This window comes from Chrysemys picta, chromosome 1 (genome assembly GCF_011386835.1).
Source record: "Chrysemys picta bellii isolate R12L10 chromosome 1, ASM1138683v2, whole genome shotgun sequence".
NCBI classification, from domain to species: domain Eukaryota; kingdom Metazoa; phylum Chordata; order Testudines; family Emydidae; genus Chrysemys; species Chrysemys picta.
Window position 1 is genome coordinate 144,326,311 of NC_088791.1, and position 14,252 is coordinate 144,340,562.

The 14,252-nt window shown below is 46.8% G+C and overlaps 1 protein-coding gene and 1 long non-coding RNA gene across 9 annotated transcripts in view; one reads left to right on the plus strand and one right to left on the minus strand.

Moving 5' to 3' along the window:
- LOC135981808 (uncharacterized) overlaps window positions 1-476 on the plus strand; it is a 71,484-nt gene extending 71,008 nt beyond the window's left edge. For both annotated transcript variants that reach the window (XR_010598971.1, XR_010598972.1), the window contains exon 5: window positions 341-476. This is a non-coding gene — a long non-coding RNA (uncharacterized LOC135981808). The remainder of the gene's footprint in view (window positions 1-340) is intronic.
- The window catches only part of NCAPD2 (non-SMC condensin I complex subunit D2), an 80,014-nt gene that overhangs the window by 33,432 nt on the left and 32,330 nt on the right, over window positions 1-14,252 (minus strand). For 4 of the 7 annotated variants that reach the window (XR_010598928.1, XM_065585927.1, XM_065585914.1 and 1 more), the window contains exons 19-26: window positions 12,726-12,810; window positions 12,479-12,640; window positions 12,004-12,221; window positions 9,541-9,652; window positions 9,069-9,192; window positions 8,706-8,861; window positions 8,266-8,443; window positions 5,881-5,943 (exon numbers count right to left, since the gene is read on the minus strand). Coding sequence is in view for 5 of the 7 variants with exons in the window: in XM_065585927.1 (XP_065441999.1) it covers window positions 5,881-5,943; window positions 8,266-8,443; window positions 8,706-8,861; window positions 9,069-9,192; window positions 9,541-9,652; window positions 12,004-12,221; window positions 12,479-12,640; window positions 12,726-12,810 (1,098 nt within the window). In the remaining 2 variants the exon portion in view is untranslated. The remainder of the gene's footprint in view (window positions 1-5,880; window positions 5,944-8,265; window positions 8,444-8,705; window positions 8,862-9,068; window positions 9,193-9,540; window positions 9,653-12,003; window positions 12,222-12,478; window positions 12,641-12,725; window positions 12,811-14,252) is intronic. The other 3 variants (XR_010598930.1, XM_065585930.1, XM_065585920.1) reach the window with 1 other exon arrangement.

Below are 14,252 nucleotides of genomic sequence, written 5' to 3' on the forward strand. Positions count from 1 at the left end.
CAGCCGCGAGGGGGTGGGACAGGGGCAGAGTTCCTGCTTGCCGGATTGCTGGCAGCAGGGACTGACATTGCTTTCAATGTGAAATGAGGCCAGTGCTAATATTAAAGTTTTAAGCTGCCACAAGTCTACGGCTTACCATGTCTGCCTGCTACAGAAATTCCGGTGTCCTGCCCCACTTCTCAAATCTGCTGTGCAAGACCCCAGGCACTGAATGCGAAGGCCGAGAATTCGACCTTGTGCTGAGTGCGCATGGTCTTGTTCACAGAGAAAGACTATGTTCTTTGTTCACAACTACATTTATCTTTCTGAGGAATTAACTCCCTTTTTCCCATTCCCACAGCCACATCTGCGACTGTCTCACAACCTAGCCTGGCATCACACTCCCAGAGGCTAGCGCAGATTAGGCGTAGGAAGAAGAGGACACGGGAGGACATGTTCTCGGAGCTTATGGCCTGCTCCCAAGCCCAGGCAGCACAGCAGACCCAGTGGCGGGAGAACTTGTCCCAAATGCACCAAGCAAACATGGATCGGGAGGCGAGGTGGCGGCAGGAAGACCAGCAGGCGACTCAAACGCTGCTTGGACTACTGAGGGAGCAAACGGACACGCTCCGGCGCCTTATGGATGTTCTGCAGGAACGGAGGCAGGAGGACAGAGCCCCGCTGCAGTCTATCTGTAACCGCCCTCCCCCGCCACCAAGTCCCATACCCCCCTCACCGAAAGTGCAAAGAAGGAGGGGCGGCAGAGTCCGTGCTAACTCTCACTCCACCCCTGCAGAGAGCTCTAGTAGTAGAAGGCTCTCATTCCCCAAAATTTGACAAGTTCTTTCCTTCCCGCCTCACACAAGCCCCCGTCCAAGTTTCACCTCCCAGTTCCATGTGTAGTTGATAATAAAAAATAAGTTTCTGTTAATTACTGTTTCCATCATGTTCTTTTGGAGGAGGGGGGGAAGGGGGTTGGTAATTGGACAGGACAGTCACCTTTGGCAGGGTACATAGGCGGGAGCAGGTCCAGCAGCAGGGCACATACACAGTGCAGTGACTAGTTACCCTGGTCAGTCTGGGAGGTGGTTTTCATGTTCTGTGGTGGGGGGTGGGTTGCTCTGTGACTTTGTGGCGGGGGAGGGCAGTTACAGATCTTAAGTGGCGGTCCTTATCCTGGATCACAGAGCCACGCAGCAGGGGATCTGTAACCGTCCTCCCCCTGCCACAAAGTCACATCGCCCCCCCATACACACAGTCCCGATCAGGAGGGGTGACAGGCTCCGTTGAAACAACCAGTCCACCACAGCAGAGCCTGTCAATCCTGGAGTTTAGAAGCGTCATTTGCATCACTACACTACACTCACTCCCAACCACAGTCTGCGTCCCAGGTTTAAAACATTCCCGCGAAAACAGTAATAAAGAAAACAGTGTTCATTAACAAAGTAGAAGTGATTTTATTTCTAAACGTGTGTTGGAAGGGGATGAAGGGGGTATGTAACTGGAGAGGATAGTCAACATTAACTGGGTAAAGAAACGGGGGCAGGTTCAGCTTCTCTGTACACTAACTTAAAAGTCACAGGTTACCCTGCTCAGTCAGGAACCTAGCTTTCAAAGCCTCCCGGATGCACAGCGCGTCCCGCTGGTCTCTTCTAATCGCCCAGCTGTCTGGCTGGGCGTAATCAGAAGCCAGGCTATTTGCCTCAACCTCCCACCCCGCCATAAAGGTCTCCCCCTTGCTCTCACAGAGATTGTGGAGCACACAGCAAGCTGCTATAACAATGGGGATATTGGTTTCGCTGAGACCACAGCGAGTCAGTAAGCTTCTCCATCTCCCCTTGAGACGGCCAAAAGCACACTCCACCACCATTCTGCACTTGCTCAGCCGGTAGTTGAAGAGTTCTTTTTCACTGTCCAGGGCGCCAGTATAGGGCTTCATGAGCCAGGGCATTAGCGGATAGGCTGGGTCCCCGAGGATGACTATAGGCATCTCCACATCCCCAACAGTTATTTTGTGGTCCGGGAAGTAAATACCTTGCTGCAGCCGTCTAAACAGACCAGAGTTCCTGAAAACACGAGCGTCATGAACCTTGCCCGGCCATCCAACGTAGATGTTCGTAAAACGTCCCCTGTGGTCCACCAGTGCTTGCAGCACCATGGAAAAGTAGCCCTTTCTGTTAATGTACTGGCTGGCCTGGTGGTCCGGTGCCAGGATAGGGATGTGAGTTCCATCTATGGCCCCACCGCAGTTTGGGAATCCCATCGCTGCGAAGCCATCTATGATCGCCTCCACGTTTCCCAGGGTCACTACCTTTGACAGCAGTACATCAACGATTGCCTTGGCTACTTGCATCACAACAACCCCCACGGTAGATTTGCCCACGCCAAAGTGGTTCGCGACTGACCGGTAGCTGTCTGGCGTTGCAAGCTTCCAGAGGGCTATGGCCACTCGCTTCTGGACAGTCAGGGCTGCTCGCATCCGGGTGTCATTGCGCTTCAGGGCAGGGGACAGCAACTCACAAAGTTCAAGGAAAGTTCCCTTCCGCATGCAAAAGTTTCGCAGCCACTGGGATTCATCCCAGACCTGCAGCACTATGCGGTCCCACCACTCAGTGCTTGTTTCCCGGGCCCAGAATCGCCGTTCCACGGCATCAACATGACCCATTGCCACCGTGATGTCCCCAGCGCTGGGTCCTGTGCTTTCTGAGAGGTCTGTGCTACTCTCAGACTTCAGGCCCTCACCGCGGTGCCGTAGCCTCCTCGCCTGACTTATCTGCATCTGCCTCAGGGAAAGGTGGATGATAAACTGCGAGGCGTTGAGAACGGCCACAACTGCAGCGATGGTCGCAGCGGGCTCCATGCTCGCAGTGCTGTGGCGTCCGCGCTGTCACGGACTAGAAAAGTGCGCGAACTGATTTCCCGCCGGCGCTTTCAGGGAGGGAGGGTGGGAGTGATGGACGGATGACGACAGTTACCCAAAAGCACCCTCGACACATTTTTTTTTACCCAGAAGGCATTGGCGGCTCCACCCAGAATTCCAATGGGCAGCGGGGACTGCGGGAACTGTGGGATAGCTGACCACAGTGCACCGCTTCGAATGTCGACGCTTTCACCGTTAGTGTGGACTCACAAAGTCGAATTACTGTCCTTAGTGTGGACACACACGTTCGACTTTGCAATATCGATTCCAAAAATTCGATTTAAGTAAAATCGAACTACTCTCGTAGTGTAGACATACCCTTAATGACTAAACATAGGACTTCCCGAGAGCAGTGCTGACCCACTAGGGAATCACATTTAATGGGGCTGAAAGCAAGATTGAAGAGGTAGGCTCTCAAGACTGGCATCCTTTAATAGTACTGGATATGGGTGTTCAAAGCAGTTTGTCCTCTGGATCCAGACTCAAAGTAGTGAGCACTTGAGCCAGTAACTGAAGCTCCCAAACAAAGAGACCTGAAATTTCCTTGGCACACTCGACACAGGGAAAACCAAATGGCACATACTCACAGAGAAGTAGGTGTGGGCACCAAGAGAAGTATGCAAGTGGGAGGTACTCCTCCTTTGGAGGAGGAGTTAATGTGTACATATGTCTGACCACATAGTGGGTAGAACTTGCTGAGAAGCTATTACTATCTCTGGAAATTCTGCTTCTTTTCAGGCTTGGTTCTGGCACACAAGGTGGAGCATAAGGCCACATCAGCAATGCATCTGGCTTTACCAGGTTTACCAGGCAAGCTGGTTAGACTGCTGGAGTTCCAGCATTGCTGTGCCCTATAAGTGTGGCAGGTAGAAGTCTGCTTTAAGTGACAGCCACCAAGGTTGCTTAAGTGTTAAAGGCTAGATGCTGGAGCACACAGTAGTATGTTTGAAGAGGGAAGAAGAGAGAACACAGGGCAGAGATGAGGTTCAGGGCTGGTGATAGCAGTTACATGCTGTGGTGACAAAATCTCTAAGATTCAAAGACCAAAATGGACCATTGTGATCATCCAGTCTGATCTCCTGTAGAACACAGGCCATATAGAGAGTCAATGTACTCTGCAGTCGATGGATAGTCACTTTCAACAATATCAGAGAGAGGGGAGGTGTTGATGGAGACAGCGCAAAACCTGGGCCCCCGAAGGATAGAGGAAGGCACAAGGGGGAGCATAAGAGAAGATAGGAACAGACACAGGTCAGGACTAGAGGGATCAGAGACTAGATTACTAGATCGCACTGTTGCCAGGCGACGGCAGGTATATGTAATTGGAGACTCTTTACTGAGGAGATTGGACAGGCCTGTGACCAGGGCGGACCCGGAGAACAGAAGGGTGTGCTGTCTACTGGGAGCAAAGATACGCGATGTGGACCTGCGGTTGAAAAGGATCCTAAAAGGAGCAGGTAAGAACCCCTTGATAATCCTTCATGTAGGAACGAATGACACGGCTAGGTTCTCGTTAGAGAGAATCAAGGAAGATTATGCCAGGCTGGGGAAGACACTTAAGGAGATAGAGGCTCAGATTATCTTTAGTGGGATTCTGCCTGTTCCTAGGGAAGGGCAGCAAAGGGCTGATAGGATTGTGAGAATAAATAGTTGGCTAAGGGAGTGGTGCTATAAGGAGGGCTTTGGGATGTATGGCTACTGGGAGGCTTTCGGGGACAGACAGCTGTTCTCGCGGGATAGACTTCACCTGAGTAGGGAAGGAAATAAGACTTCTGGGAGGGAGGCTGGCTCATCTTGTCAAAAGAGCTTTAAACTAGGAAATTTGGGGAGACGGTTGGGAGATGTACAGTTAATCTCCACGCCAGATTCCAACATTGAAATGGTGAGTGAGATAAGAGGAGATATAGCCGGGGAGAAGAGATTGGACATCATAAGGATAGGGGGGAAGGACACAAAGAGGCCTGTAACATATAGTGTTACTAATGGGAGACAGGCTAAACAACATACATTAGGGTACTTATACACCAATGCGAGAAGCCTAGGTAATAAAATGGAGGAATTGGAGCTCTTGGTCCGAGAATTGCAACCGGATATCGTAGGAATAACTGAAACGTGGTGGAATGGCAGTCACGATTGGAATACAGGTATGGAGGGGTATGCGCTGTTTAGGAAAGACCGGAACAAAGGTAAAGGTGGCGGGGTGGCATTGTATGTCAATAGTGAGAAGCTGTAAAGAAATAATAGTTGATGGAATAGACAACACGGAATCCGTCTGGGCAATACTCACACTGGGTAAAAGGACTACTAGAGCCTCCCCAGGGATAGTGCTTGGGGTGTGCTATAGACCGCCGGGATCGACCCAGGATATGGATAAAGAACTATTTAATGTGTTTAGAGAAGTAAATACTAATAGGAACTGTGTAATTATGGGGGACTTTAACTTCCCGGATATAGATTGGGGAACAAACGCTAGTAGCAATAATAGGGCTCAAATGTTCCTAGATGTGCTTGCTTATCATTTCCTTCATCAAGTGGTAGCCGAACCGACGAGGGGGGAGGCCATTTTAGATTTGATTTTGGTGAGTAGTGAGGACCTCGTTGAGGAAGTGGTAGTAGGGGACAACTTGGGCTCCAGCGATCATGAGCTAATCCGGTTTAAACTAAACGGAAGGAGTAACAGAATTAAATCAAAGACTAGGGTTTATAATTTTAAAAAGGCCAATTTTAACAAATTAAGGGGACTGGTAAGGGAAGTGGATTGGGCAAACATATTAATGAATCTTAAGGCAGATAAAGCCTGGGATTACTTTAAGTTAAAGATGCATGAGCTGTCAGAGGCCTGTATCCCAAAAAAGGGAAAAAGATTACTAAGCAAGAGATTTAGACCGAGCTGGATGAGCGACCGACTCAAAGGGGCAATTAGGAAAAAACAGAAAGCGTACAAAGAGTGGAGGAGGGGAGGGATCAGTAAGGAAACTTACCTTAGTGAAGTCAGAGAATGTAGAGATAGAGTGAGAAAGGCCAAAAGCCGTGTAGAGTTGGACCTAGCGAGGGGAATTAAAAGCAATAGTAAGAGGTTTTACAGCCATATAAATAGGAAGAAAGCAAAGAAGGAAGAAGTAGGACCGCTGAAGACTACAGCCGGAGAGGAGATTAAAGATAATCTAGGCATGGCGCAATATCTCAACGAATATTTTGCATCGGTGTTTAATGAGGCCAATGAAGGGATACTAGCACCGTGGCAGAGGGGCAAACAGAATAGGGGATTACCATATCCGAGGTAGAAACAAAACTCGAACGCCTTAATGGGGCTAAGTCGGGAGGACCGGACGATCTTCATCCGAGAATATTGAAGGAATTGGCGCGGGAAATAGCAGGCCCATTAGCGATAATATTTAATGAATCTGTAAACTCGGGGGTGGTTCCGTTAGACTGGAGAATAGCTAATGTGGTTCCTATTTTCAAGAAAGGGAAAAAAAGTGATCCGGGTAACTACAGGCCTGTTAGTTTAACATCTGTAGTGTGCAAGGTGCTGGAGAAAATTCTGAAAGAGAAACTAGTTGAGGACCTGGAGGTTAATGGCAAGTGCGATAAATTACAACATGGTTTTACGAAGGGCAGATCGTGCCAAACGAATCTGATCTCCGTCTTCGAGAAAGTAACTGACTTATTAGATAAGGGAAATGCGGTGGACCTAATATACCTGGATTTCAGTAAAGCGTTTGATACTGTACCCCATGAGGAATTATTGGTTAAACTGGAAAAGATGGGGATCGATATGAAAATCCAGAGGTGGATAAGGAATTGGTTAATGGGGAGAATGCAGCGGGTCGTATTGAAGGGTGAACTGTCAGGTTGGAGGGAGGTTACCAGTGGAGTTCCTCAGGGTTCGGTTTTGGGACCCATTTTATTTAATCTATTTATAACTGACCTCGGAACCGATTGCAGGAGTGGACTGATAAAGTTTGCGGATGATACGAAGGTGGGTGGCGTTGCCAATTCGGAGGAGGATAGGGATATTCTGCAGGGAGACTTGAATGAGCTTGTGAATTGGAGTATCAGAAATAGGATGAAATTTAATAGTGAAAAGTGTAAGGTGATGCATTTAGGGATGACTAACAACAATTTTAGTTACAAGCTGGGGACGCATTGGTTAGAAGTAACGGAAGAGGAGAAGGACCTAGGGGTTCTTGTAGACCGGTTGATGACTATGAGTCGACAATGTGACGTGGCGGTGAAAAAAGCCAATGCGGTCTTGGGATGCATTAGGCGAGGTATATCTAGTAGGGATAAGGAGGTGCTGCTTCCGTTGCTGGTGAGACCTCATTTGGAGTACTGTGTGCAGTTCTGGTCTCCCATGTTTAAAAAAGATTAACTCAAATTGGAACGGGTGCAGAGAAGGGCCACTAGGATAATCAGAGGAATGGAAAACCTGTCGTATGAAAGGAGACTAGAGGAGCTCGGGTTGTTTAGTCTGACAAAACGAAGGCTGAGGGGGGATATGATTGCTCTCTTTAAATATATCAGAGGGATAAATACAAGGGAGGGAGAGGAATTATTCCAGCTTAGTACTAATGTGGACACGAGAACAAATGGATATAAACTGGCCGTGGGGAAGTTTATGGAAGTTTAGGCTTGAAATTAGACGAAGGTTTCTGACCGTCAGAGGGGTGAAATATTGGAACAGCCTTCCGAGGGAAACGGTGAGGGCAAGGGACCTATCTGGTTTTAAGATTAAGTTAGATAAGTTTATGGAGGGAATGGTTTAATGGTAAAACATATTAGCTGAGGAATACCGAGCAATGGCAGGTAAATAGTATAAGGGTCAGGCTGGAGACTCTTGCCTACATGCTCGGGGTCTTACTGATCGCCATATTTGGGGTCGGGAAGGAATTTTCCTCCAGGGTAGATTGGCTGAGGCCCTGGAGGTTTTTCGCCTTCCTCTGCAGCATGGGGCAGGGATCGCTAGCAGGAGGGTTCTCTGCCAATTGAAGTCACTAAAACACAGGATTTGGGGACTTCATCAGCAGAGTCAAGGGAAGGGGTAGGGACGGTTTTGTGGCCTGCAGCATGCAGGGGGTCAGACCAGATGATCATGGTGGTCCCTTCTGACCTTGAAGTCTATGAGGATTGGCACAAGGATGGTTCTGAGAGAGTGTCCTTCTGGATTTATACAGTCACCCGACAGCATGAGAGGGGGTCCAGGACAGACACAGTCTCCTTGGCCACGTGCAAGACAGCTTGGAAACTAGCACCCTTCTCCAGAGCTCCTCACTCTTTGCTTAGATCCCCAGTCCCAACAACCTCCTCTCCATCTCCACACCTCCTCACTGGGATCCTCCCTAGAATCCCTTGCCATCCCTCACCTTGTTGGAAAGTTCGCTGAAAAAATTCCGAGCCAGACCCACAATTTCCTCTTCAGGGTCAATGAGCAGAGCAGCCATCTCACTCACTTGCCCCTTTACTTTCACCATGTCTTTGAGAATCAGGTGGGTCATCACCAGCCCAGCTGTCTGCCTCACACCTTGACAGGGGTCCCGCAGCCTAAGAGAAAGATTCAGTTACACAGAGAGCCAACAGGCCATCTGGCTCCCACCCAAAGAGCCAAGTCTCATATTTGTTCAGGCCTCCCCGCCACAACCCTTAGCTCTCAAAATTCCCTCATCTGCACAGACCTCCATCCTATCTCCTGAAACCTGGGTTACTGTAGCTCCCTCGCCTTACTAAGAGGCATTCTGCCCCCCACCCTTCCCCAAATCAGCTGTTCTAAACCCTCCACTCCCAGAGGTGCGAGAGGAGGCTTTACCTGGCATACAGATGGGGGGTCCAGGGCTCCACCAGATTGGGGAAGCGGATAGCTAGGTCTCCTGCTGCAATCATGAGATTGGATCTCACACCTGATAGGGTGGATTTCTCCAGCATGGTAAACAGGAGGCGCAAATGAGAGTCACAGAACTCAGCACTGAGGGAAGACAGGGTGGGGACAGAGAAGACAAAATCAAGACTCAATTTTTAGAGCTTCAATGAGAACAGAGCCAAGGGCACTGTCATCGTACTGTCTCCAGAGAAGGGTGCTATGACTTGGGGACAAAATCACTTCTGACAGATGTTGCTTTAAGAGGTTAGGCTGGGGAGAAGAGAGGACTATGGCCATAAGGCTGGACATTACCTGACCATGCAGAGTTTACCAAGGGCCAGTGCTGCAGCAGCTGAGAGTGCTGGATCATTGTAGAGCCCAGGGTTATTGCAGATCTTGAGCACCAGGGGAATAAAGGCAGAGAGCAGCTGCTTCCCTGCAGTGGGGAGAAACACTGTCAGATCTGAGAGAATATACCACAAAATGTATCTCATTTCAAAGGAGATCACATATTTAGTCACAAATTACTTAAGAGTCCACACAGATTTGATGTCCAACTACAGAAGTGAGGGGACAAGTGCCATCAGAAAAATTCCGAATCATGAACCTGATGTTATAAGAAATTCACACTAAAAGGAAATTTCCACAGCATTTTAAGTTTCCTGAAGGAATAATGTGTGTGCCTCATGCTGGTTCTCTCACACATTGTGTCCACTCTTTAGGGTATGGCAGATAAAGAGGTACAGACTGGAGGGGAACACTCCCATCTCGGGGCCACACTCACCATCCAGCAGCTCTGTGTCACAGATGTTGCGGATGAGTTCTGCCTCAGTGTCATCAGCTGAGGCACCTACTAGGCCCAGATCCTCCTCCATGGTGGTCTCATTCTCAATGCTCTGTGCAGAGGGAAGGAAGAAGTTATTGAACAAAAAAGTTACAGGAAAGACTTTGCATCGTACTAGCACCTTTCATCACAAGGTCCTTCCCTCCAGGGTGGGATGTGGGCACTGATTAACAGCAACATGATAAAGGCTTACAATATCAAACGCAGGGAGAATTCAAACCATTTGCCCCCTCTAGTTTGAACAGAATTATGATAGCGGGGCAGAGATCTGTCAGTTTGTATTTCATGGTATGGCAACATTGATGAGGGATTTAAAGAAACAAGTCCATGCGACCTCTGATCAGCCAAGACAAACTGGGCTACAACCAGCATGAGGGCCTGGTCTAATACCTATAAGCAACAATGGATATGCAAATCCAAAAGGCCAGTTACTTTGATTGATGAGGAACTTATAAAAACAGAAGATCAAACTGGTCTTGCTTTATATGGAGGACACAGTTTACCATTTCCTCCAGATGGTACTCTGGAATAAACACTCATGGGGAAACGTCAATGTAACCTGACCCGATCTGATGATAAACTATAAACACTTGGGAACTGGATAAGCAGGGTGCATGAGGGATAAAGAGAAGAGTTTTCTGGACACAGCAGAGTGGAGGCTTCTGATGATGAGGAAAACTGTATATATGTTTTGCAACTTAAACTAGTGGAAGTCTCCCTCACTGGGCTTTGCAACATATTAAGAGTAGGTATGATATATTAACTTTTTGTTCTACCACCATTTTCTCTATTTTTAATATAGCTTGTTTAAGAAAACTACTGTTGTATGTGTAATTTCACAGGCTGTTCCAAAGGAACAAGAATCCCTCAACCTCAGAGAGGCTCCAGAAACTCCTTCAACCTTCAGCACCTCCCCCACCACTTAGTCTTGGTCAGACAAGGCACAGACAAAAGACCTCTGCCACTGAAGTGCATTTCAAAAGGTTGTGTCAGGTGAACACAGAAAAGAAGCCAAAAGGCCAAAGGTGCTGGGGAGTGCCAGTGCCAGGAATTGCATGGGACAGGAAGAGAAGAGAGGACCATGGTCAAGACACCTGGGTTCATTCGCCTTCTCCCTCACCCCCCAATCCCAAACTCAAGGGCATCAGGGGATCTTTAGTGAACATGAGAGGTCAAGACCTCAACTGTCTCTGATCTGAAACATATAACAGTGCCCTCAGCACTTTGCTTGAGCACTGGATCAGTACACTCGAGAGAGAGAGAGAGAGAGAGAGAGTCTTCTTAAATGTTGTACAAGGTGGATAAAAACTGAAAATTCAACTTTTAAAAATTAAATAGTAGTTTATACAAAATGAACCTGTATTTACATTAAATATGACAACTTATGTTAAGACCTATTCTTACTATAACACATTAAAAACATTTAATTTAAAAATACAAAAAATAATATTGAGCAGTACACGTTGACTGCCAAGTTTAAAAGAAAGTCAAATCACTGAACCGGAGGAAGTCATTCGCTAAGCACCTGGAACAAGTTTGTTGAAATGCTAAACTAAATTTTGAAAGCAATAGCCTCTTCAGAGAGAATTTTTTCATTTCAAATTTATTCAACAAGTTCAGTTCAATGACTAGTTCATTCAAAGTTAAAAAGCCAATGGGAGTTGAAAAAGTAGGAAACCTAGTTTTTCCCTTTCCAGACTATCAATAAGAACTAGGTGAGGATGAGATCTACCAATTCTAAAATCTTGAAGAATATGGTGAGCAGAAACAAACAATTACTTCAATTCACTAACTACAGAGGATATTTCATTTGCTTAATAATCAACTAATTTTAAATGCAAAACATCTTTTAATAACCCTTTTTCCCCTCAAAGTTTTTCATATGTATCCAGTATATTTAAAGTAGATTTAACTAATAGAATAACCATTTAAAAATGCTATTTTTGTGCATTTAATTAAATTTGAATTTCCAGCCAAACAGAGCTTGACACAAATCACAAGTAAAAAAATTTAGTAAATAAGAAATAATAAAATCACCGCATTCTAACATAATGCATCTTCTCGGTGAGCAAAAAGAAGCACTAAATTTAGTGTGAAGGCTATATCAACATGTTTTAATGGTTACCACCAACCAATGATAATCAGCCTTTTTTTAGGAAAAGAACTAAAAAAGTTCATATATAAAACAAGATTTAAAAAAACAAAAACAAAAAACCAAAACCCACCAATAATTTAATCCAAGGTTTCCTGCTTGCTGATTTAAACTGTGATTAGAATCAGTGATTTAAAATCAATCCACAGTGGTCTTGCACACCACTCCTTACAGAACAGTTCCCCTAGAAACTTGCTGGAGCAGTGACTGAGGAGGAATGGGCTATGCATATGAAGGAGCTCAATTCTCACCTTGGCACTTTGCTCCTTGGTGCTGTTGACAACATGTTTCTTGGCCTCCTGCTCCTCCCCAAGGACACGGCGCCTACGAAGCTCTGCACTCACTGCCCGCTCCAGATGCACAACCTGCTGTAAGGCCACATTTCCCACGAGGGACAGCAGATGTGTCAGCAGGAAGGTAGGGAGAGTGTTGGCACCGCCGAGGACACTGCTTGGAGAAGTCCCTGGTTCTAATGGGTGGAAAAGGAAGGAGTCAAAATTCATAGAACAACTTCTCTGGACTTACATTCCGTTAATTATCAGCAAGTCTCAATGACTCTGCACCCCACCTCTACACCTTTGGATATCCAGCTCACTGCACCCTCATCCTCTTCCAATCCAGCTTCTTCCGGAGCCGCTTCACCAGGCCTCCCTGACCTACCTACCCCAGGGGCAGCTGGTTGCAATGCTGCAGGCTATGGGAGCAGACCTCCTCCATCCACCTCACCTGCTTCCACCCCTTGTGGCTCCTGAAGCCTCTCCAGAGCCTGTTGGCTACAACACAGCAGGATTTGGGCACATATCTCCTCAGGCCCTTCTGCTAACTGGTAGATGAGGGTCATTGCTGACTCCATGAAGGGGATCCAGAGTGTGCTTGGCTGGGCAAAGCCTGGTGAGTACAAAAGAGATCCACATGTTACACAGGACAGACATATCAACACCTACCCCATACCCTGAAGCTTCCTTGACCTCACCTGTGGTCACAGCCTCACTCAGGTGTCTAAACAGCTGGTGTGTCTGCGGCAGCCGGAAAGGAGCATGGTTCTTCCCCTCAGCTGGCTGTAGAAAGAACCCCAGAAAGATGGGTAACCTTAGCTTACTCACAACCTCCTCTACCCTCCTTCTCCCTCCCTCTGTGTTGCTGAGGGGCTCATTCTTTTCACACTCATACTTCTAGATACAAATGTGTTATACTGATGCTAGAGCCATCCAGAATGTTTTGGGGGAGCAATTCTAGAGTCAGTTGAGAGCCCAAGCAATACAGAACAAAAGTGGTTCCTGCCCCTTTCTGAAGTTACAGTGGTCACACTGCATCATGCAGAAAGACTGCAGCTATAGGCCAACAAAGGAAGCTTCCAAACCAAGATGGTCAATCCTACTTTTGAGCTTGTTCTGTCAGTTATTCCCTTGGAGTACCACTTGATCCTGCTTTCCAACCAGGTGAACAAGGATACATGCTAAGACATGTAAATGCTGAAAATATTCTAATGCTATTATATTAAAATCAATAGAATGCCTTCACCTGGAGTACTGACACCAGTCCAGGTCATATTATTATAAGGATATAGTAGACCCTCCCCCTTGCCATTTTGGGGGCTTGAAAGAAGCAGTTTCCACAGACAGCAGCACAGAAGCTGGACAAGTGAAACCAAATGCCCATTCTGTATGCATGGAACCTGGAGCTGGGGAGAGAGTAAGCTGGAAGAGAGGAGTTACTCCTGGGCTGGGAGTCTGACATACTTGAACAGCCAAGCATGGCCAGAATAGCATGAGCATATCTGGAGCTGCCTAGATGCTCAGCTCACATAAGCATATTGTTTGGGGTATGGAAAGTAAGAAAATCAGTTTCCAGCAGTGGGAGATATAGCCTCAGTTGCTAGAATTATATCCCTACAGTCACAATCCAGGTCTGGAGTATCAATGAGGGATGGAGGAAGGAAGAGCTGCTACGAGCATTCAACCATCTGTTGCCCTAGTTCCTTCCAGAAAGCTGAGCTGCTGAGAGAAGCTGTGTGCTGTGGCACAGAAGTAACCAACTGGGGCTGTGAGGCTAATATAGGGAGGAAAGTTTGGCACTAAAACACTGAGTTTCTCAAGGCTTCATTTATGGTATAGGTAACCCAGTCAGTCTCCAGAGCAGAGAATTCTATTGCGCATGAGAAGTAGGTAGACCAAGTATTTCTATTCACTCTTTAATGTATGAACAATTAAGTTAAAAAGACAATCCATTTTAAAAGATAAAAAGCTCATTGTTCCATTATATTGGGGCCAAGGCTTCAGATATTCCTATCAACATATAAATGTTGAACTGTTTTTGAATATTAGTTTTAAAAACAGACTGAAAAACCTCTCTCCGCCAAGAACTTAAGTAGGGATAAGGAATTTATATTTCAGGGCATAGGCCAACTTATAATGGAGATTGGAGGAAGCAGTTTTCCCTGTGGATGGGCCACTTCTCTAAATGAACGTTACTTACTTATAACTGGAGTTCTTCAAGATTA